Genomic DNA, 23,613 nt, shown 5'->3' with positions numbered 1-23,613 from the left:
AGCTTGAGAGTTCCCCCTTGACGTTACATCGCTGTTCACACGCTGCTTTTTATAGCACCAGCCAAAGCGATGAGATTTCAGATTTCTCACTTAGACTCTTAGTTTTTTTTTATTCCTGGCTGAATATGAGAACTGCAGCGTTTTTGAAAATCTGCAGCGTGGCAATATTTTCATTGTTCTTTCATCCATAGAAAGCAGTGAAAAATGCAAAAACCCTGCAAAATACAGTTTTGTTCAGCATTTTTTGCTGTGGGTTTTGGTTAATAAAGGTATGTGCACGCTGCGGATTTGGTGCAGAAATTTTCTGCATGAAATCTGCACCTTCTGCCAGAAAAACGTACTGAAAAACACACGGATTTTCGGTGCGTTTTTTGGTGCTTTTTTCATGCATTTTTTGATGACGTTAATGACAGGAAAGGTCTATAAAATGCAGGAAAAAACGCCACAAAAAATTGACATGCTACAGATTTATTTTTGTGCATCAAATCGGCAAGAAAAAAAAAAAAAAGCAACCTGCGCACAGCACTTTAGAAACCTCATAGACTTTGCTGGCTTGAAGATAGGCATGCAGATTTTGGTGCAGAGTTCTCAAAAAACAAAAAGTGTGCACATAGCCTAAAACAAACTTTATTAAAGGGAACCTGTCAGGTTCAACATGCTCTCAGATCCACGAGCAGTTCTGGGTGCATATTTCTAATCCCTGCCTAACCGTTCCTGTATCTAGTAGCATAGATAAAGAGATCTTTAGAAAGTATTTGTAAAGATTCTTTTAATATGCTAATGAGCGCAAGGACTAGTCGCAAGGGCGTTAATTCCCTTGGCTAATGGGACCCCTTAGCATGGAAGTACGCCCCTGTGGGCATGCTAACATGCTAATGAATGCACAGAGCCAGTGGCATGGTCGATCTCTGCTGACACCGCGGCCAACACTGGATTTCTGCTCAGTGTGCATGATCAGAAGTCCCGGACTTCCATGAATGCGCACTATAAAGCTGGGTGTAAGTGTCCCGGCTTCACTCTGGTGTAGTGCACATGACCGGAAGTCATGGAATTTTCTGATCGTGCACACTGAGCTGAAAACCATCGGTGGCGGCAGAGGTGAGAGCGACCATGCCTCTGACGCTGCACATTCATTATCATGTTATCATACATGCCAACATAATAAGGGGGCCGACTAGCCAAGGGAACCAACTCCCTTGTGACTAGTCCCTGTGCTCATTAGCATATGATAAAAGATTTTTAGAAATACTTTTTCTAAAGATCTCTTTATCTATGCTAGTGTATACAGGGATAGTTAGGCAGGGATTAGTAATATGCACCCAGAACTGCTCATGTTTCTGGGTTCATATTATACCAGACAGGTTCACGTTAAACATGTACTGTATACAAAACACACATGTAAGCCACACCGCAAAAATGCATCAAAACCTACTTTTTGAACATAACGGGGGTTTTTTTGTTACCACCAATAGAGCAGTTTTTGGCTGCAGAAACAGAACACAACAGAACAGCGCTGCGCATGAACTTAGTCTAATGGTATCTCACAGGTTTTTTCTTTGGTAGAAAAGTTTAGCAATGTGGATTATTTATTATTTTACCTTGAAAAAACTGAAGGGAAAACCATACCGAGCAGATATTAAAGAGGGTTTCTGGTGAGGGACCCACACGATCCATAAGTTATGGATGAGCGATAAACACGTTTAATCCAAGGAATATTTCAAATAACATTTTGGGAGGTTTTTTTACGACAATTAAAGATTATTTGCAAACCGCTGCCAATGTTCCTGCTCAGGGCAGATCAAAGTATTGTGCGCCTGTGCAGGACCTCAATGCCGGCGAGTGTCGATGATGTAGGATGCGTCATGCTCCCCGGCCTCAGAAGAAGGACGGCAATCGCTGCAGAGAGGGGGCACCCGACCCAGAGAACGGAGACACCCATCCGAATGGTCTGCACTGTACCACACGTTAGGTGAGTATTATAAAGTGATTTTTACGTTCTACACAGCGACCTGGGCTCTTATATACAGCATTTTAGAATGCTGTAAATAAGAGCCCACTGGTGGTGGCCGCAGCTCATAGGGGCCATATCTGGTGACAGGTTCCCTTTAAGGCTAGTCAGAAGTTAAAGTCACAAGATGGCACCACAGGACCGGTTCGGAGTCGGTATAAGGTGAGTATATGACAGGGGGAGGGGGGTTTGCATTTAAGGTGACACTCCAGCGGTGAAAAAAACCCCAAAGAAACAATGGAGTGGTGCTTTAATAGCGTCTTCTGAAGCCCAATATTATCAACATCTTATTGTTCCTCTTTATTAAAGGGAATCTATTGGCACCATATGACTGTTCAAACCAAGCACAGGCGCTCGGTGGTAAACTCAAGCCTTCTATCTTTGATTCTGTCAACACCATTTTAATCACAAACTGCAACAATATAAATCTCATTAAAGGGAATTGTCGTGTAAAGGGCAGATCGCTTCCATTTGCTAATTTCAGATATTTCCCGTATATTGTATACATGAAAACTGCATGAAGCATTGAATCCATCATAAGCCAAAGCTAATGGGGTCTATAAATGTCTGTTCTACAATAGCATTTTAGCATTTTGAATGCAGGCATAATAATGAAGGACTTTCATCACCGCGGAGCTCAGTACAAGGAGCTCGCAGCCGTAGGTCGTCCTTTGTGCAAGAGTAAGGTTCACAGCCATTTGATACAAAGGCTCCGCTAATTTCACTTGTGTTTGGCTCGCTGAGTCTTCTAATTACCTTGTCCATCAATTGGTGCAGAAAGCGAACATTTTATAGAAATTCAGTTTTCTAGCGTAGGGATTTTGTTGTTTATGAAAAAAAATACTTGTAATGTTCTCACCAGAGCCCAATTAATAACTTATAACAGTATTTGTCTGTCCTGGAAAGACTTAAAGGGGTGTCGGGAATCAAAAAAAATTACAAAAAATCTTTATATGATAAATTCCCCTCTAAGAAAGCTCTGCCATTGCTGTAGATTCCCACCAGTCTCTGCTTCCCTAATCACCTGACCGATGCAACCAATCACTGGCCTCAGACGGATACCAGGGTGGACAGTATGAGACTGCTGAGGCCAATGATTGGCTACAGTGGTCACATGGATAGATGGCACGTGACTACTTCAGAGTAGAGACCGGCTGGGCATTTATCAGCTAAGTAATGGCTGCTTTGTTATTCTACACCATTCAGTATTTGAAGCCGGATTTTGGTAGATCCCAAACCCTTTAAAGTATTAAAAAATGTAAACCCAAATATTACTGTTTTCTCTATATCTTACTTAGAAAGGTCTATCAAGCTGTGATATGTGGAGCTGTTTGCTGACGTCCTTGCTCTTGACCTAGATTTGCTTTAGTTGTCTGCCTCTGACTTGGACAGTACAAGGAACTGATATTTGTCGTGTCTGACACACAGTACTGATCCAACAAGGGTAACAAGTAAAGCAATAGGGTTTTTATGTCTTAACCCTAAAGAGTAGCCATTTTGTTAAGGGATGTGGGAATAAGTTCCCGATTGCTGGGGCCTTCACTGATCCTGAGAAACTGGACTCTTGCGAGCCATATGTGAATGGAGCAGTGGTTGATCATGGGCACTGCATTGTTATGGGAGTCCTCCGCCATTAACTTGAGAACAGCGGCAGCTATAGGCATAGAAGTGGTGTCTAGGTATAGTAAAGTAGCCATGCGCTGCGCAATGAAACCACCTATAGCGCCACCTGGTGGAAAACAACGGAGTTAGCATTTTTATCTCGAAAACGGAACGAGATAGAGAAAAGAAGTGAATTAAAAAATTGTAGGGCATCATCAATTCAATATGAATCGACACCTTGCATACAGAAATGCTATGATATGAACCCCCCCCCCAAAAAAAAAAAACATTGAATGCTGGTCACGCATATGGCGCTCATTTAACTTTGATGCTCAGCTTGTCAGCTGCAATGCACATCTGGACTCTGGGCAGCATACTGTATCTTGCTGCACGTTGTGCAATATGGTAGGTGACACGAGCATCTGTGATACGTTGTCATAGATCCTGCAATGTTGGTGAAGGGGTCGCATACACCTGCTGTTTGATGTGACCTCACAGAAAGAAGTCCAATGGGGTCAGGTAAATGTGGAGGCCACTCCATGCAGCCACCATACCCAATGACTTGTAGGAAGGTCTCCATGAGATATTGCTTCACGTCCGCAGCCTTGTGAGTTTTACACATTCTAATCATAGCATTTCTGTATGCAAGGTGTCGATTCGTATTGAATTGATGATGCCCTACAACTTTGTAATTCACTTTTTTTCTCTATCTTGTTCAGTTTTCAAGATAAAAATTCTAACTCCGTTGTTTTCCACCAGCTGGCGCTATAGGTGGTTTCATTGCGTAGCGCATGGCTACTTTACTATACCTAGACACCACTTCTATGCCTATAGCTGCCGTTCTCAAGTTAATGGCGATGGACCGGATATGGGTGGACACACTGTATATCGATGTCTGCTTGTTTTGGTGAAATCCACAATGACTAGGATGCGGCCCGAGTACTTTTTTTTCAGCCCTATAGGTGGTGGCTGGGGCATCAGGGCACACACTAGAGTGCAGTAAGGAAAAACGGGGGCTCGGGACCTCGATTCTGGTATGAGTGAGAATCCCAGTAATGAGACATTTATCACCTATCCAACTTTCAATTGTAAGGGGGGAGAAAAAAACCTTTACAACCAGTACAGAACAATTCCCCATATGGGCACCTGAGATTAGGGTTTATGGCAGTGACTTCTGAATTCCTGTATTCCTCCTTCACAGTGCACATATGAAACGTCCTAAGATCCTGCTGATAATCTTTACTAGATAGAGCAGTCCAGTTGGAGGAAATAAAGATTATTTTTCTATTCAAGAGGATTCATATCTGATTCCTTATTACTAAACTGCACCAGAACATACCCTTTGCCTGAAAATAAGGCCTACTTCAAAAATAAACCCTAGTATGATTTTTTTGGGCTTTTTGCAGTATGGTTAAAATATAAGCACTATTCCAAAAATAAGCCTTAGTTGTAGTTCTATAACGAAGTGTCCAAGCAGCTAAAAAAGTTAAAGAATACAGCAAGACTCTTCATCAAAGAAAGCAGACACCCCCCTCCCAAAAAAAAAAAAGAGAAAAAAAATCGCACTCACCATACCCAAAACAACTACAGTTGGCAAGTGCTGATGGTGGATGGGCTCTCACACAGAGATCTGCATCGCTGTCAAGTGCCTCACTATTCCAGCTGTATTGCACTGCAGCACTCACAAACAGCTCGGGTACTGGTATCACCCCTCACAAGTGATACTGCTTCCAGTCACCAGGGATAGCCAACCGCTGTAGAACGCAGGGAGACCTGACAGTGACGCAGGTCTGTATGTGAGAGCCCATTCACTTACCAACTCTAATTGTTTGGAGTCTGGTATGTGCGATTCTTGTAGGGGGTGTCTACTTTTATTTGGGGCTGAACTTAGCAGTACATAGAGAATAATAAATTTAAGCAGGTAATTTACACCATTTTAAGTATAGTATATCCCCACCGCTATAGGACTGGTTCTGCACCATGAGAATAGCAGATCAGATAAGAAAATGTGCATCTGAGCCAGTAATTGAATAACACAAAATGTTGATGTTCCAGAATGGGATGATGATTATATTTGAATAAATGTGGATTTTTGTTCATAGGAAAATATAAGACATCCTCTAAAAATAAGACCTAGCGCATCTTTCGGAGCAAAAACTAATATAAGGCCCTGTTTTATTTTGGAGGAAATATGGTACTAGTCACCACATGACCAAGTTTTGTTCTTAGTTTACATTCCTCCCCTTGCATTGGAGCTCTCTGTTAATGGAGAAAATGTCTGATTGCTACTTATCACCCCAGCCAACTTATCAGAAAATCTATGTTTATCTGTGAATCAGACTCCCATTGAAGTGAGCAGCATAGAAACAGGACCAGACATCGGTATAGATGTACAGAAGTGTCACTTCTTATTGGAATGTCTTAAAAAAAAAAAAAAAGTTCCTTATGAGTCGCTCCAAAACAATGGAACTGTGCAATCACTAGTTGCCATCTATCGTGGCATTAGGACAAGCTTTCAGATTTTTTACTTGCCATATTTTTCATTTTGTAAGACACACTGGGATTATAAGGCACACCCTATATTTGGAGAAAAAATAATATGGGGTCCGTTTTATAATCCGTTGATGCCTTACCGGGGGTAGGCAGTTTGCAATGGTTGAGCGAGGTCACAGGAGGCAGGGGCGGTGCTGGTGTAGGTTGATGGTGCGGCAGGTGTCCCAGATGCTCGCTGCAGCAGGCGCTGTGAGGCAGGAGCATCCAGAAACTGTCGGCGGAGCAAGCTTCAAAGAAATGGCGCCCAAAGTCGGCACGTATGCAATTTGAGGTATTGGCTCAATGTCGAGCTGAGATCTCATCTTCACATGTGTCACTTCCGGGCACCATTTTCCTAAAGTCCACTTCTGGGAGATCAATGAACCGGAGGCGGCGCATGCGCAGATGAGATCTTGAGCCGATAGCTCAATCTGCGCACACACCTATTTCGGGCACCATTATTTGAAACTAGCACTACCGACATTTTCAGGATGGCACCTGCTTCACCTCCTGCAGCGAGCACAGCCCAGAATCAGTATCAGCACCGCCCACAGAACAGCATCACCCCTGCCTCCTGTGATCCCTCTCCACCATCCCCCGGTAAGTAAGATGCAAACCCCATTTTCTTTCCAAGTTTTTGGGAGGTAAAGTGCATCATGTAATCCGAAAAATACGGTATACTTGAAGACTGTTTGTTTTATTCATAATCAACGCAATGGAGACTTGCTAACTGCAGATAATCGGGATGTAATACCCGGAGTTTTACCCGGAGTTTTACCCGGAGTTTTACCCGGAGTTTTACCCGGAGTTTTACCCGGAGTTTTACCCGGAGTTTTACCCGGAGTTTTACCCGGAGTTTTACCCGGAGTTTTACCCGGAGTTTTACCCGGAGTTTTACCCGGAGTTTTACCCGGAGTTTTACCCGGAGTTTTACCCGGAGTTTTACCCGGAGTTTTACCCGGAGTTTTACCCGGAGTCTTACCCGGAGTCTTACCCGGAGTCTTACCCGGAGTCTTACCCGGAGTCTTACCCGGAGTCTTACCCGGAGTCTTACCCGGAGTCTTACCCGGAGTCTTACCCGGAGTCTTACCCTTGGTAATTAGCATAGATATAATGTCCTACTTACTAGACCTCTCTCCTTTCTCTTGCAGAACTGAGCAATATTTTGGAAGTCCAAGTGACATGGCCTCCGCGGCAGAACACATAAGGGAGAGAATCAAGATGGTTTGTCTAAAGAAACAGCAGCTGCTAGAGCCCGACGCCTCCATAAGAGAGAGTTAAAAAGAGACTGGACTGTGACATATCCAATAAGCTAAAGTTTGTAACGCAGCATGTCGTCATTACCCAAGAATCCGTATAATCCATGGAAAAAAAAATGAATAAAAAAACGCATTTCACAACCATCTCATGAGACCGTATCTTCTCGATCTAAAGCATTGCTCTGCGTATTGTAACACTATCAATCTATAAAGCCTTACTTATATACTGTGCTGTAAAATCATCCAGTTTCTGAACAGCGTAGTGTTCATACAACACTACCTTAGCCCTTGTAGCTACTAAACGGGACCGAAACGCGTGGCAGGATAGCGCGTCTTGTGGCCCTCTGACAGCGAATGGGTTAAAAGCTTTACCTTACAAGGTAGTTAAATAGATAATGCTTCAAATGGTGCTACCTGAAATGAAGGATCTCTCCATGGGAAATATAGGAAGGAGAAGACTGATTTGTAAAGTGCTGTGCCTAATCGGATAATGTAGTATTTTTAGAATGTGGGTACAATTACCTGTTGTTTTTAGGCTGTAACGTACTTCTTCTCATGTCTTATTATCAAAAAAAATTCTTTTTTTTTTTTTTATTGTGCCATTAAAGCAACCTGCCCATGAAAACTTTGATATATCTTACATGAAACAAATGTTTTCTTACTTGTATGGGACTATGTATTTAAAGCTGTTTGTGCTGGACGAATAAAACCATCTTTATAAGATTGGACACTTTGCCTACTGTTGGACTGTCGTAAGTTTTATCGGGAAATTATAGCAACAAGTAAATGTTAAGAATAGAATGTAAATGTAAAAATTTGCCTATTCTGCTTTGCGGTGTCAAAAACTGGTCAATACTTCATGAAAAAATTATTTAGCGCACAAGTAGAGAGAATTGTGATCATTTGAACAGTAGAGAAATACAATGGTGGGAAGGGATCAGCCGCAAATTTGCTATATTACATGGCTGGTAACTAGAATCAATCAGAGCTGACATCGAAGCCAGCTAATAGTTGGCACATGGACTGGTCACAAATCTGAAATGCCAGTCTTGATAAATTACCACCATTGTGCACCTTAGCTAACAAGAAATCATTGCTGGCCAGCATCTGCTAACAGATATGTGATATACGTAATCCAGTGGTGTAATGTCCCACGGCAGCCATCGAATCCTATGAAGCTTTGTTCTGAGAATGTTCTCAGAACGAGGCTCCATAGGTCACTCGTGGTCAGCGGTAGGTAGAGCATTTCTCACTAGTGCGATAAACTCTGTGCCTGCCGCTGACCGGAAGTGAACTATTGAGCCTTGTTCGGAGAACGTTTTCAGAACGAAGCTTCATAGGATTTGATGGGCGTTGTGGACATTACACCATTGGATTGGTCAGCACTTCTAGGATTTATTTTTAATTAATAAATTGGTCAACGAGAAAATGTGGGGGACTCTTTATTCTTATCCATAATAATACTAGCCCCTAGCTGTCTGCTTTACCTTGGCTGGTTATCAAACGTAGGGGGCACTCCACGCCATTTTGTAAAAAATATTTAAATAATTAAAAAAAACGGCGTGGGATCCCCTCTGTTTTTGATAAAAGCAGACAGCTGAGGTTTGCAGCCCACAGTTGTCTACTTTACCTGCACTGGCTAACAAAAATAGAGGGGAACCCACATTTTGTTCTTAATATTTCTTATCCACATTCATTTACAAGGCAATTGCCCCCCTTTTGCTACTTTGGCAGCCCCCTAGCCCTTATTACGACCTTTTTACATTACCCAAGTTCAGGTTCCTATTGGCTTATTTGTAGTCCGGGGTCAAGTCCGGTTCCCGAATCAAACTTCTAACTAAAGTCCGGCTTCATCCCTACTATCTAGAAATTTTTCATTGTGGAGAAACACTACATTTTTTTGCAAGTTTCCGGAGGCATCAGCACCAGAATTCGGTACAGCAACCTGATTTGTTTGTTTTTCTTTATCGTTCCTTTGGGAGACCCAGACCATGGGTGTTTAGCTTCTGCCTCCGGAGGACACACAAAGTACTACACTTAAAAGTGTAGCTCCTCCCTCTGAGCTTATACACCCCCTGGTGAGCAGACCCAGCCAGTTTATCGCTTTGTGTTTTCAGGAGGCATACATCCACACATGCATTCTCATATGATTTTTTCCTTTTGGAATGAGTTTGAAGAACTGCGGGTCCACGTCTGGACCCCCTGCATGTCCCTTCTCACCCCACTGTGTCGGCGGTGTTGTAAGGTTGATTTCCTAGGCTGGAGCCTTACATGCCGTGCTCCTTCACCATCCCTCCTGGGCTCTGGCTTGAAGTGGGAGCCAGCACGGTCTCCATGCCTGGCAGGAGACCGATCTCCATCCGCAGCCCTTCAGGACCATGCTGGACCGGAGAACTCATCCCCAGGGACCTGGCCCTGCGTCTCAGCAGCTAAGTACCTGAGACGTTTATATTTAGGGGTCCCTGTGCTTTATTGTTTGGGGAGAGTGTGCTTACTGTATTTACTGACATTTCCGGCGGGTTCTCTAGCTGTCGCCCGAGAACCGTGCCGATGGTGCCTGCGCGTCGGCCTCGCCGCTCAAATTTAGGCCCCGGCTTCGCCGGAGGCCTAGTTTTGTTTCACTGCCCTCGCATGTCACTCATGCAGAGGGACAGCGCGGCTCCTCCCGGCAGCCGTTCTGCACAGGGGAGGGACACTCCCCACTGCTGTGCGTGTCTCCTCCCCTGTAGGTCTCTATGGCCCTCCAGATCTCGCTCTTCATGCAAGTCCCGCCCCCTCTCTTCGCTCCGGCAGCCATTTTCTCAGAGTTCTCTCAGCGCTGGTCTGCGTTCTGCATCCCTGCTGAGGTGCTGTGTTTGAGGGTCCGGGCTTCGGGATCTGGAGGGCACACAACACCGCTCTGCACAGCACAGCGGTCTGGTAAGCCACAACCGGTCTCTGGTTGTGGACCTCTGTATATACTCTCTGGGGTTCATTCAGGACGGTACATTCTGGCAGAGCCCCCACTCCAGCAGCATGTCTCACACGAGGAGCAAGGCTCCAAAGCTTTACTCTGTATGCGCTGCATGTAAGCTCCTGCTGCCTGAACCGAGCACCTATCCACATTGTGATGCCTGCTCTACCTTGGCGGTGCCACAGCCTGGAGTCTTCCCCCCAGTGGTCTCTCAGGCTGCTCCTGCTCCTGTGGCTGAGCCCCCGGCTTGGGTAGAATCCTTTTCTAGGTCTATCTCCCAGTCTTTTGCAGAGTCCATGGGACTTCTGTCCAGGACTTTGCTGAATATGCATCAGCCCCCCTCACAGGGTGCCTCTGCTGCTAGGGCTCTCTCAGGACCGGAGCTCACAGAGGATTCATCATCAGGTCCCAGACCCCGTCCTCCTAAGAAGAGACGTAGGGTTCCCTCTCCCTCCTCCTCCCGCGGCTCTGATTCAAGAGCGGACTCGCAGGATGAGGAGGATGCCTTTACAGGGGGCTCGGAGGCTAACTCCATGTGCCCCATTGATCTGTCCGAAAGTGACTCAGATCTTAGTGACTTGATTGCTTCCATTAATTCTGTACTGGATCTCAATCCGCCAGTATCAGAGGAGCAACCCTCTCTGGCAGAAAAGCACCAGTTTACCTCGCCTAAGAGGGCAAAGAGTGTGTTCTTTAACCACTCCAGTTTTCAGGCCGCTGTGACCAAGCCCAGGGCCTGTCCTGACAAACGCTTCCCAAAGCGTGGCACTGATGACCGTTTTCCCTTTCCACCTGAGGTGGTCAAGGAGTGGGCTCAGTCCCCAAAGGTAGACCCCCCCGGTGTCTAGGCTCTCAGCCCGGACCGTTGTGTCGGTGGCTGATGGCACCTCCCTTAAGGATTCCACTGACCGCCAGATTGACCTTCTGGCCAAATCCGTATATGAAGCGGCGGGGGCCTCGTTTTCCCCGACTTTTGCAGCAGTGTGGGCTCTCAAAGCCATCTCTGCTTCTCTAGAGGAGATGCATTCCCTCACCAGGGAATCTATGCCCGAAATGGTTGCCTTGACTTCCCAAGCTTCAGCTTTTTCATCCTATGCCATGTCTGCCATGCTGGAGGCTTCTCACCGCACTGCGGTGGCTTCGGCTAATTCCCTCGCTATCCGCAGGATCTTGTGGCTTCGAGAGTGGAAGGCAGATGCTTCTTCAAAGAAGTACCTTGCTGGGCTCCCTTTTGCTGGGTCCCGGCTGTTCGGAGAACAGCTGGATGAAATTATTAAGGAAGCTACTGGCGGGAAGAGTACTTCCATGCCACAAACCAAAGCCAGGAAACCTGCCCAGGGTAGGAATCAGTCGAGGTTTCACTCCTTTCGTTCCTCCAACTGGTCGTCCTCTAAGCCCTCGGCCTCGTCCACTAACTCAGCCAAGGACCAGAAATCCAACTGGCGCCCAAAAGCGCGTCCACAGAAGACCGCAGGAGGTGCTGCCACTAAGGCAGCCTCCTCGTGACTATCTGCCCGCTCCAGCAACGTCCTTAGTTGGTGGCAGGCTCTCCCACTTTGGCGACGCTTGGTTTCAACACGTCTCCGATCAGTGGGTGAGAGATATCATCTCCCACGGCTACAGGATAGAATTCTCTTCCAGACCGCCAAACAGATTTTTTCTCTCAACTCCCCCCTGCTCCAAGGCCGCCGCCTTCTCACAGGCCGTGGCATCCTTGCAGGCCAACGGAGTAATTGTACCGGCTCCCGCCCGGGAACGGTTCAGAGCTTTCTACTCAAATCTCTTCCTAGTCCCCAAAAAGGACGGTACATTCCGGCCCATCCTGGATCTCAAGCTTCTCAACAAGCATGTTCAGGTGCGGCACTTTCGCATGGAGTCTCTGCGATCAGTCATTGCCTCAATCACCCAAGGGGATTTCCTGGCGTCCATCGACATCAGAGATGCCTATCTGCATGTGCCAATTGCAGTTTCACACCAGCGTTGGCTACGTTTTGCAATCGGAGAAGATCATTTCCAATTTGTGGCTCTCCCCTTTGGGTTGGCCACAGCCCCTCGGGTATTCACCAAGGTCATGGCAGCAGTGATTGCGGTTCTGCACCTACAGGGGTTGGCAGTGATTCCTTACCTGGACGACCGTCTAGTCAAGGCTTCATCCAGCGCAGACTGTCAGCGGAGTGTCTCGCTCACTCTCGCCACTCTAGCCCAATTCGGGTGGCTGGTCAATCTGCCCAAATCCACTCTGACTCCGACCCAGAGTCTCACGTACCTAGGGATGCAGTTCGAGACTTTGCCGGCACTTGTGAAGTTGCCCTTAGTCAAACAGCAGTCCCTCCAACTGGCGGTGCGCTCTCTGCTGAGGCCCCGCCGTTTTACCCTCAGGCGTCTGATGCAGGTGCTGGGTCAAATGGTGGCGTCAATGGAGGCTGTCCCCTTTGCCCAGTTCCATCTGCGCCCCCTGCAGCTGGACATTCTCCGCTGTTTGACAAGTGGCCTTCCTCCTTACACAGGTTAGTGGCTCTGTCGCCACAGACCAGGAGCTCTCTTCAGTGGTGGCTTCGGCCCCTCTCTCTGTCCCAGGGGCGCTCCTTCCTGGCCCCGTCCTGGGTGATCCTCACCACGGATGCCAGTCTATCCGGCTGGGGAGCGGTATGTCTCCACCACAGAGCGCAGGGAACTTGGACTCCGTCCGAGTCAGCCCTTTCAATCAATGTGCTGGAAACCAGAGCCGTGCTTCTAGCTCTCCTAGCTTTTCACCACCTGTTGGCGGGCAGGCACATTCGAGTCCAGTCAGACAACGCGACAGCGGTTGCCTACATCAATCACCAAGGCGGGACACGCAGCCGCCTGGCAATGTTGGAGGTACAACGCATCCTACAATTGGTGGAGGACTCAAAGTCCACCATATCCGCAGTCCACATCCCAGGCGTGGAAAACTGGGAGGCAGATTATCTCAGCCGTCAAACCGTGGACGGTGGCGAGTGGTCCCTGCACCCGGCAGTGTTTCAGTCAATCTGCCGCAAATGGGGCACTCCGGACGTGGACCTAATGGCATCCCATCACAACAACAAAGTTCCTGTTTACATGGCTCGCTCCCACGATCCTCAGGCATTCGCCGCTGACGCTCTGGTTCAAGACTGGTCCCAGTTTTGTCTGTCCTACGTGTTTCCCCCTCTAGCTCTCTTGCCCAGAGTCCTGCGCAAGATCAGAATGGAGGGCCGTCGAGTCATCCTCATTGCACCGGACTGGCCCAGGCGAGCTTGGTATCCAGACCTGCTCCATCTGTCCGTAGAGATGCCGTGGCATCTCCCGGACCGTCCAGACCTACTCTCGCAAGGTCCGTTTTTTCCGCCTGAATTCTGCGGCTCTCAAATTGACGGCGTGGCTCTTGAGTCCTGGATTTTGACGGCTTCTGGTATTCCTCCTGAAGTCATCTCCACTATGACTCGGGCCCGTAAGTCTTCTTCCGCTAAGATCTATCACAGGACTTGGAGAATTTTCCTGTCCTGGTGTCGCTCTACCGACCATCCTCCTTGGCCTTTCTCCTTCCCGACCCTTCTGTCTTTTCTACAGTCCGGTCTGCAGCTAGGACTGTCCCTCAACTGTCTCAAGGGACAAGTCTCAGCTCTGTCAGTTCTGTTCCAGCGGCGTCTCGCTCGGCTGGCTCAGGTCCGCACCTTCATGCAGGGCGCGTCTCACATCATTCCGCCTTACCGGCGGCCCTTGGATCCCTGGCACCTTAATTTGGTTCTCACGGTTTTGCAGAAACCCCCCTTTGAGCCTCTTAGGGAAGTTTCTTTGTATCGTCTTTCACAGAAAGTGGCCTTTCTGGTGGCCATAACTTCCCTCAGGAGAGTCTCTGATTTGGCTGCGCTCTCTTCGGAGTCACCTTTTTTGCTTTTTCATCAAGACAAGGTGGTTCTCCGTCCGACTCCGGATTTTCTTCCTAAGGTGGTCTCTCCTTTCCACCTTAACCAGGACATTACCCTACCTTCCTTTTGTCCGGCTCCTGTTCATCGCTTTGAAAAAGCACTGCATACTCTGGATCTGGTGCGTGCTCTCCGGATCTATGTGTCTCGCACCGCTGCACTGAGGCGGTGCACTTCTCTTTTTGTGCTAACCACAGGTCGGCGCAAGGGCCTCTCTGCTTCTAAGCCGACCTTAGCCCGTTTGATTAGATCGACCATTTCGGACGCCTACCAGAGTACTCAGGTGCCTCCCCCGCCGGGGATCAAGGCACATTCGACCAGAGCTGTCGGTGCCTCTTGGGCTTTTAGGCACCAGGCTACGGCTCAACAAGTCTGTCAGGCTGCCACTTGGACTAGCCTGCATACCTTTTCGAAGCACTACCAAGTGCATGCTCATGCTTCGGCAGATGCGAGCTTGGGCAGACGCATCCTTCAGGCGGCTGTCGCCCATTTGTGAAGTTAGGTTCTGCCTACTTCTTAGTTTTTTTCTGTTTATTTCCCACCCAGGGACTGCTTTGGAACGTCCCATGGTCTGGGTCTCCCAAAGGAACGATAAAGAAAAAGAGAATTTTGTTTACTTATCGTAAATTCTTTTTCTTATAGTTCCGTATTGGGAGACCCAGCACCCTCCCTGTTGCCTGTTGGTAATTTTCTTGTTCCGCGTGTTCTCACCGGCTGTTGTCGTGGACAGAGGCTCCGGTTGTTCCGGCTCTTGCTCTGTTCTACTTGTGGGTGGCTATTCTCCTTCAGCTTTTGCACTAAACTGGCTGGGTCTGCTCACCAGGGGGTGTATAAGCTCAGAGGGAGGAGCTACACTTTTAAGTGTAGTACTTTGTGTGTCCTCCGGAGGCAGAAGCTAAACACCCATGGTCTGGGTCTCCCAATACGGAACTATAAGAAAAAGAATTTACGGTAAGTAAACAAAATTCTCTTTTTTGTTGCATTTTTTTATGCTGTTTCCTTTTTTTATGTGGATATGACTTTTTTTTTTTTTTTTTTTTTTTTTTAGTGCTGAAATGCTGCAATTCCATACATAATTTCAATTCAACATGCATTTTTTCAGGCTTTCCATAGTAGTCTCCTGATGAAACAAATCTCATCAAAAAACTCACAGCGGCCATGAGTTTTCATGAAATCACTTTGAGTTCAAATGTCAAATACAGCAGAAAAAATGCAGCATTTTCACTTTGTGGTAACATGGTCTGACCCGCAGGATTCTGCATTAAAATACAAAGATTTTTTAAGAATAGATTTTTTTTTTTTCTTACGTAGCCTTTCCAGCTTCAAATTCCCAGTTTGATATACACATCGAAAGTCATTGCGTTCAGTGTAACATCAGGTGGAGCCCTAGGAAGGAGAGTACGGGACTTTGGTTTCTTATAAAGCATTGTCTATCGTGGCACACTAATTGCAATTCAAAGATACTAAAACCAACCACTTTCTCTGATTGTCTAATTTCTTCTTCCAGATACCAGAAGTTGCCGGAAACTTTTCCTGTACTAATTTCTTACTAAAAATCAGTCTTGATTAACCTATTTGATTGTTAGTGTGATCTTGTGCTGGTCATCAAATTTCTTTCCGACACAAAAGGAGAAATTTTATGGAGTCACAGGTTTGTCTAGTCATTAATTCAGTTAGACTTCAGAAGATTAACAAAGAAAATTTCAAGTGCGGGTATAAAGTTAAATCAAACTAACAAAAATCTTCAATCCCTATTAAAATACAAGTTTATTGGATTCTTAAAATATCCCAATGAACACACAAACAAAAACACAGGGTCAGGTAGCCCTTACAACAATTGATACTAAAGCAAAGGGATGGGGAGAGGAAGTGGGGGGCCCTGGTGACCCTATAAGGCCAGGTGTCCCTACCTGACAACGGGGGGTGTGACACCTCAAGTTTCTGGGCGCCCCCGTTCCACGTCCACTATTCCTGAAGTGTGAGTGAGTACATGAGTGATCTCCCCATCACGTTACCCAGTATAATCTTCCAGGGCCCACCCCTACCCGTGGAGGGTAACAACACCTTGCTGCCCCATTCCATCACCCCGGGTACAACAACGGCAGCGGCGGTAGTCCCAATTACCGCACACCACAGGTGGCATCACAAACTAGAACTCCCCTGTAAATATCCCCCCCTTTTACTTTAGAGTGTGGCCCCTAAGCCCCCGGGTCCGGAGACCCTCGAGCCACGAACTGACACTATCCCGGATCTGAGCGGTACAATCTGCTGCTGGGGTGGCACAGAATGCTAGTCACGCATATGGCGCTCATTTAACTTTGATGCTCAAAGTGGCCCCCGTCAGCTGCAATGCACATCTGGACTCTGGACAGCATACTGTATCTTGCTGCACGTTGTGCAATATGGTACCTGACACGTTTGCACAAGCATCTGTGATACGTCGTCGTAGGTCCTGCAATGTTGGTGGAGGGGTCGCATACACCTGCTGTTTGATATGACCTCACAGAAAGAAGTCCAATGGGGTCAGGTTAGGTGAGCGTGGAGGCCACTCCACGCAGCCACCATACCCAATGACTTGTAGGAAGGTCTCCATGAGGTATTGCTTCATGTCCGCAGCCTTGTGAGTTTTACATGTTCTAATCATAGCATTTCTGTATGCAAGGTGTCGATTCGTATTGAATTGATGATGCCCTAAAACTTTGTAATTCACTTTTTTTTATCTATCTCGTTCCGTTTTCGAGATAAAAATGCTAACTCCGTCGTTTTCCACCAGGTGGCGCTATAGGTGGTTTCATTGCGGAGCGCATTGGCTACTTTACTATACCTAGACACCACTTCTATGCCTATAGCTGCCGCCGTTCTCAAGTTACTGGCGGTGGACAAGATATGGTGGACACACTGTATATCCCAGATAGTGCAACTGATAGTTTTTGTTTTTTTCCCCTCGGTATGACTCTATAATAAGGTTTTGTCAAAGGAGAAACAAGGATGTTATGTCTCTGTGAAAGAGACAATGAAATAAATAAAAAATGCTCTGTTCCGAAGGCCTAAAATAGGACAGTCCTAAAGGGGTTAATGAAAGTTTTGTTCCCATCAGTTTTCCTTTGTGAGCGGGTGGTGACCACTGTTTATTATGTTGCCACAAAATGTAACCGTAAATTCCATGAGATACAATATCTCCATTAATAACCAAGGCTCCCAAATCTTACTGCATACCATTGTTAAAGTTGCATTTTAATTTATTTTAGGTTTTAATAAGAACTGTGGGATCAAATCCGATATTTTCCTTCTCAGAGTCTGTTCTAAATTTATCCAGTTGACTTATAAAATGTAATTTGAAGAGCAAATCTTCCTGCACCGAGCTTTCATCCAGGCCTCCACAATAATCGGATCCCCACAGATCGTACAGTCAATGCACTCACTTTGGCTTATGTGACGCAAAACTCCAAATCCTTGACTTCTCTTCACACGGTATTTTTTTTCTTACTTGGCAAACAAAATATGTATCGGTACAGTAAAAACAGAATTATAAAACTTCTTTTTAGTTCAGAGCGCATGAGCAATAATCTGAAAATCCTCAGCTTCTTTTTAAGAATCTGTTAAGGTGTTTTATAATAAAATATGTGATAGTAAATATTCCATCAAGATAGTCAAATAGACCCACAGTTCCGATGAGATTAGTCTCCAATGATGGCCCTAAAAGATTGAGGGAGGCAGAGGACCTATTGTTTAAAGGGAACCAGTCACCAGGATTTTCGTATATAAGCAAAAGCCAGTGCTATACTGACACTATCAGGCTGATTCTATACATACCTGTAGTGGTCAGTTCGGATGTTTAGGTTTTGAAATCCAAGAAAGTAAAGTTTATAAAATCATCAGCTTCTTGAGTGACAGCAGCTGAAGATCAGATAATATATACATAGTTATCCCCTCCCCCTGTTAGAATTAGCATAGTATTAATATTAATAAGTATACAATCGATTTAACTTTTCACTATCAGGACTTGTGGGAGGTCATACCCATGTGACCAGAAGGGGCGGGGCCTCAGCAAACAGAAAAATGTTGCTTCCTAGTATCAGCTTTGTTGACTGAGACCCCGCCCCTTCTGGTCACATGGGTATGACCTCACTCAGGTCCTGGTAGTGAAAATTTAAATTGATCGTATAATACTTATGGTAATTCTAACAGGGGGAGGGGATAACTATGAATACCCCCCCAGATATTATCTGATCCTCAGCTGCTGTCACTCAAGAAGCTGCTGATTTTATAAACTTTACTTTCTTGGGTTTCAAAACCTAAAAATCTGAGCTGACCACTACAGGTATGTATAGAATCTGCCTGATAGTGCCAGTATAGCGCTGACTTTTCTATATATAGGAAAATCCTGGTGATTCGTTCCCTTTAAATCATGCTTTTATGTTAAACATTTATCTTGTTTTTTTTATTTTGTTTTTTTTCGTCCTTTTTTATTCTTAAATAAATGTTGGTCAAACAAGCAAATATTGTCTATTCTGAGAGAATCAGATTAAGGTATTGACGCTCGGATCAAACTCTGTCACGCCAGGTACAAGTGGAATCTCAGCAAGCAGCACAACAAAGAGGGAACACCAGGGTAGCAATACAATGGAAGCCCCTGGTGCTCAGTAGAGGGGAAAGGGGCTCACTTTCTAACACATACCTAAGGCTGATCCCTGCAGTCTTTGGTGTTCCTAGACGGGCCCTTCAACCGTGCGCTGTCATGTGCTTAAGCCCTTGCTGGCCCTGAACACACCCTAACTACTGAAGGCCGGCGAGACGCTAGTCTCACTATTGCAATAAGGCAGCACGAGGAAGGTAAGACAAACAGATGGGGAAAATCACAACAATTAACACTCCACAGCTTTTCCAGCAGGAACGTCCCAGCTGCAACAGAAGCGACACCTCAGCTACTAAAAAAAAAAACTGGCTCCTTCAATGTGGACAGCTTTGGTATGAGCTATAGCCAGCATAGGGAAGAGTGGCTATTTATAACAGAATAAAACGGAGATGAAAGAAGACGGGTTTTTCAGCCGCGCTATGAACCACACCGTTGAAGATTTCTTGAGATATTTTTATTGAGCCATTCCAACGCGTTTCAAAGGCATGACCGCCTTCTTCCTCAGGGAATAGAAATATACCAATACAGAAAAAAACAGGGTTTAAATAGAAATTTCACAGAGAGGCCATATTGCGGAAAATGACCTCATTGCCCCATGACTCATAGACACGAGGAGTGAATCTACGTCATGATCAGAAAAAAAGGGGGAGGAGGAGGGATGAAAGAAAAAAAAGAGAAAAAAACTTTTTTTTTATATTTAATGCATACAAGTCTTGCATGCTTTAATGAATTGAATAAAGGAAGATTCATGTCAAGCATGGTGATACAATAGGATAATTATATGGTGTATGGGAATATATATATATATATATATATATATATATATATATGGTGGAAACTATAGTAGAAAAGATGAAATGAAAAATAAAATTTGTTTTATCAAAAATTTGTGTGTTCATTTATGTGTGCTTTATAATTGTATTTCTTTGGAAAATAAAAATGAAAATAAATAAGGGGGGGGGGGGTTTTGGGGGAGAGGAAAAGGAGGACTTGAACCTACAGGAGAGGCATCGGAACGAACAGAAAGAGGCTGCCTCATTCACCATTACTCTGCCCTGGGAGTATACTAAAAAACAGAGGCTCAAATGGGATGTCATCAGAAAATCCTCATCTACCTGGTTTTACAGTAATATATATATATGTGTATGTGAACGTTCTAAAATTTTATCCCCATTTTATTTGGGGATAATGTGAGGAACGTGAATAAACTGGTTGAATCTCTACAAGGGCAGTGCACCCGCAGTGTAGGCAAAAAAAAAAACAGGGAGCGCTTACACAGAGAGCGGATTCTTTGTAGTGAAAGGTGAAATGGGTTCAGACCGTGGGAAAAAAATATAAAGCGCATGTGCGGTGTGAGAGGAGTCAGCGATTTCTCATAATGGAAGGTGATGTGAGCTCAAAAGGGATGTGAAACACGAAAAAAAGGAAAAAAAGGCATGTTTAAGTGGAACAGTAATGTGAAAACCCCGATATTTCACAGGGGTGGAGTGTAGAGAGGGCATCCCTGCTTTGTTATAGAGAGGAATTTCTTATACTGGAGTCGAACATGCTACGATCTGTGGCTTATGAAAGCTATTTAAAAATATAGAAACTATTTATCTATTATATATGATCATTGTATTATTGGAGAAAACGAAAATATATGATATATGGGAAAAATTATATATATGGTAAAAATATAATAAAAAATAAAGAAATAAAATGAAAAAAGTGTTTTATCAAAAATTGCGTATTCATTTATGTGTGTTTCATGAGTGCATTTCTTTTAAAAAATGAAAAGAAAGGGGGGGGGATTTTTATTTGGGGGAGAGGAAAAAGAGGAGGGCTTGAACCTACAGAAGAGGCATCGGGATAAACAGAGAAAAAGGGTGCCTCATTCACCTTTACTCTACCCTGGGATTATACTGAAAAACCAGAGGTTCAAATGGGATGTCCTCAGAAAAACTTCATCTATCTGGTTTAATAGTAACATATATATATATATATATGTGCATGTGAATGTTCTGAAATTTTACCCCCATTTCATTTGGGGATCATGTGAGGAACGTGAACAGACTGATTAAATCTCTGAAAGGGCAGTGCACACGCAGTGTAGGTTAAAACAACAGGGAGCGCTTGCGTAGAGAGCAGATTCTTTGTGGTGAAAGGTGAAATGGGTTCAGACCGTGGGAAAGAGATATGAAGCGCATGCGTGGTGTGAGATGAGTCAGTGGTTTCTCAAGATGGAAGGTGATGTGAACTCAAAAAGAGGTGTGAGGACACGAAAAAAACGCATGTTTAAGTGGGGCAGTGATGTGAAAAACCCCGATATTTCACAGGGGTGAAGTGTAGATGAGGGCATCCCTGCTTTGTTATGGAGGGGAATTTCTTGTGCTGGAGTCAAACATGCTACGATTTGTGACTTATGAAAGCTATATAAAATATTAAAAATTATCTTTTATATATGATCATTGCATTATTGGAGAAAACTAAATGTCTGGAAAAAAACAAGTGTATTAAAATAAGATGCATTCTATACTGAAAGGGATCCCAAAGGTAAAAACACATAGGCTCGTGTGAGAACTTGCAATAAATAGTGTGATCGTGGCTACACAACATCCCTCTGAATCAGTATAAAAGGATCAGGAGGAATTGCTCACATGATGCGGATTTCAGGGAACAAGCAGGGACCCTCAAAAGACGTTTTCTGGAAAAGGAATACCCCAAGACTTTGATCCAGAAGGCCTTTCAGGGGACTCATAGACTCAAACAAAATGATCTCATTATACCCAAGAGAGACCAGCCTACTCCAGAGTCTTCCCATAATAAGAAGTCATCAGAGTTCACTTTGAATTTTATAACCACATATAGTAGGGACAATGGGGTCATAAGGGATACGCTTCTTAAACATTGGGACATCCTGCAGAATGATCCCATCCTCAAGCCCGTTCTGCCCACCAAACCAGGTGTTACCTTCAGGCGGGCACCCACAATTAAAAATATTGTAGCACCAAGTCGCCTGAGGACAAAGCCGGTGGGTTCCAAAGTCAACCTCCCAGATGGATCATACAAATGTGGCACAAAAAATTGTTTGTGCTGCAGAAGTATTCAGCATAGGAAAACTACCTTTGGCTCCCTGGGGGGCTCTGAAATTTTTCATATCAGAAACCATCTAACTTGTCAATCCGATTATGTGATCTATTTAGTAGATTGCATGTGCGGTAAACAATACGTAGGGAGGACCAGCCAGGCCCTCCATAATAGATTAAATTCACACCGCCATAACATAAGGATAGGTTTTATGCTACATGGTCTCTCGAAACATTGCACGGTTCAGCACAATAAGTCTTTTGATTTTAAGATCACCCCCATCGAGCAGATCCCTCCGAATATCAGCAACAGGATGGAGGTTTTAAGTAAGAAGGAGACTTTTTGGATCCACAGGCTGAATACTCTGAAGCCCTTTGGGCTGAATGAAGTTACTGATCTTTTCTATTAATTTCTTTTTTAAACTCCTCCTCCTCTAACCTATCTCCAAATGCCAGCTTTTATTGTATTTCCAGGGACTACTAGATTGCTGAGAGTTCCTTTTCTGCATTAGATATACTCTTGGTACTCAAGAAGAAATTCCTTTCATTAAAGGGGATATTCCTTTCTGAACATGGAATCAATTTTCAGTTTCAAAATATTTTATATTTTTATATGTATATATATATATATATATGTGTGTATATGTATATGCATGTATAATTTTATATGTACGTTCTTCTATGTTAAACCCTTGTGGATGTTTTTATATGCCCTTTTTTTATATACCCATTTTTCACTTATGGGGCTCATTGTTTTTACAACAGATATCATCTGGGTTTTATTTGGCCCCTTCTTTTCAGTTTCTAGCACCTTTCCAACGCTTTTATTATATTTATTATTTTCTATTATATCTAAATACTTTTACTTATTCATATATTTTATTCCATCATCCAATTGTCGACCAGATCGACGGTCTCCCTGCCCGTCTATATCCTTCACAAGCAGCACTCTCACATCAATATGTCTGTTTATACATTTCTCCTCTTTGATCACGATCACACTATTTATTGCAAGTTCTCACACGAGCCTATGTGTTTTTACCTTTGGGATCCCTTTCAGTATAGAATGCATCTTATTTTAATACACTTGTTTTTTTCCCGACATTTAGTTTTCTCCAATAATGCAATGATCATATATAAAAGATAATTTTTAATATTTTATATAGCTTTCATAAGTCACAAATCGTAGCATGTTTGACTCCAGCACAAGAAATTCCCCTCCATAACAAAGCAGGGATGCCCTCATCTACACTTCACCCCTGTGAAATATCGGGGTTTTTCACATCACTGCCCCACTTAAACATGCGTTTTTTTCGTGTCCTCACACCTCTTTTTGAGTTCACATCACCTTCCATCTAGAGAAACCACTGACTCATCTCACACCACGCATGCGCTTCATATCTCTTTCCCACGGTCTGAACCCATTTCACCTTTCACCACAAAGAATCTGCTCTCTACGCAAGCGCTCCCTGTTGTTTTAACCTACACTGCGTGTGCACTGCCCTTTCAGAGATTTAATCAGTCTGTTCACGTTCCTCACATGATCCCCAAATGAAATGGGGGTAAAATTTCAGAACATTCACATGCACATATATATATATATATATGTTACTATTAAACCAGATAGAT

General features: G+C 44.5%; 1 protein-coding gene across 1 annotated transcript in view; it reads left to right on the top strand.

The window, feature by feature from the left end:
- SESTD1 (SEC14 and spectrin domain containing 1) overlaps positions 1–8,129 on the top strand; it is a 228,432-nt gene extending 220,303 nt beyond the window's left edge. Inside the window, exon 18 of the mRNA XM_075317402.1 lies at positions 7,294–8,129. Within this exon, the coding sequence (XP_075173517.1) occupies positions 7,294–7,423 (130 nt within the window). The 3' untranslated portion in view covers positions 7,424–8,129. The remainder of the gene's footprint in view (positions 1–7,293) is intronic.
- Positions 8,130–23,613: the final 15,484 nt, after the last annotated feature.

The sequence above is a fragment of the Anomaloglossus baeobatrachus genome, chromosome 7 (genome assembly GCF_048569485.1).
Source record: "Anomaloglossus baeobatrachus isolate aAnoBae1 chromosome 7, aAnoBae1.hap1, whole genome shotgun sequence".
In the NCBI taxonomy this organism is placed as follows: domain Eukaryota; kingdom Metazoa; phylum Chordata; class Amphibia; order Anura; family Aromobatidae; genus Anomaloglossus; species Anomaloglossus baeobatrachus.
This window is presented reverse-complemented; position numbering and strand designations above follow the sequence as displayed.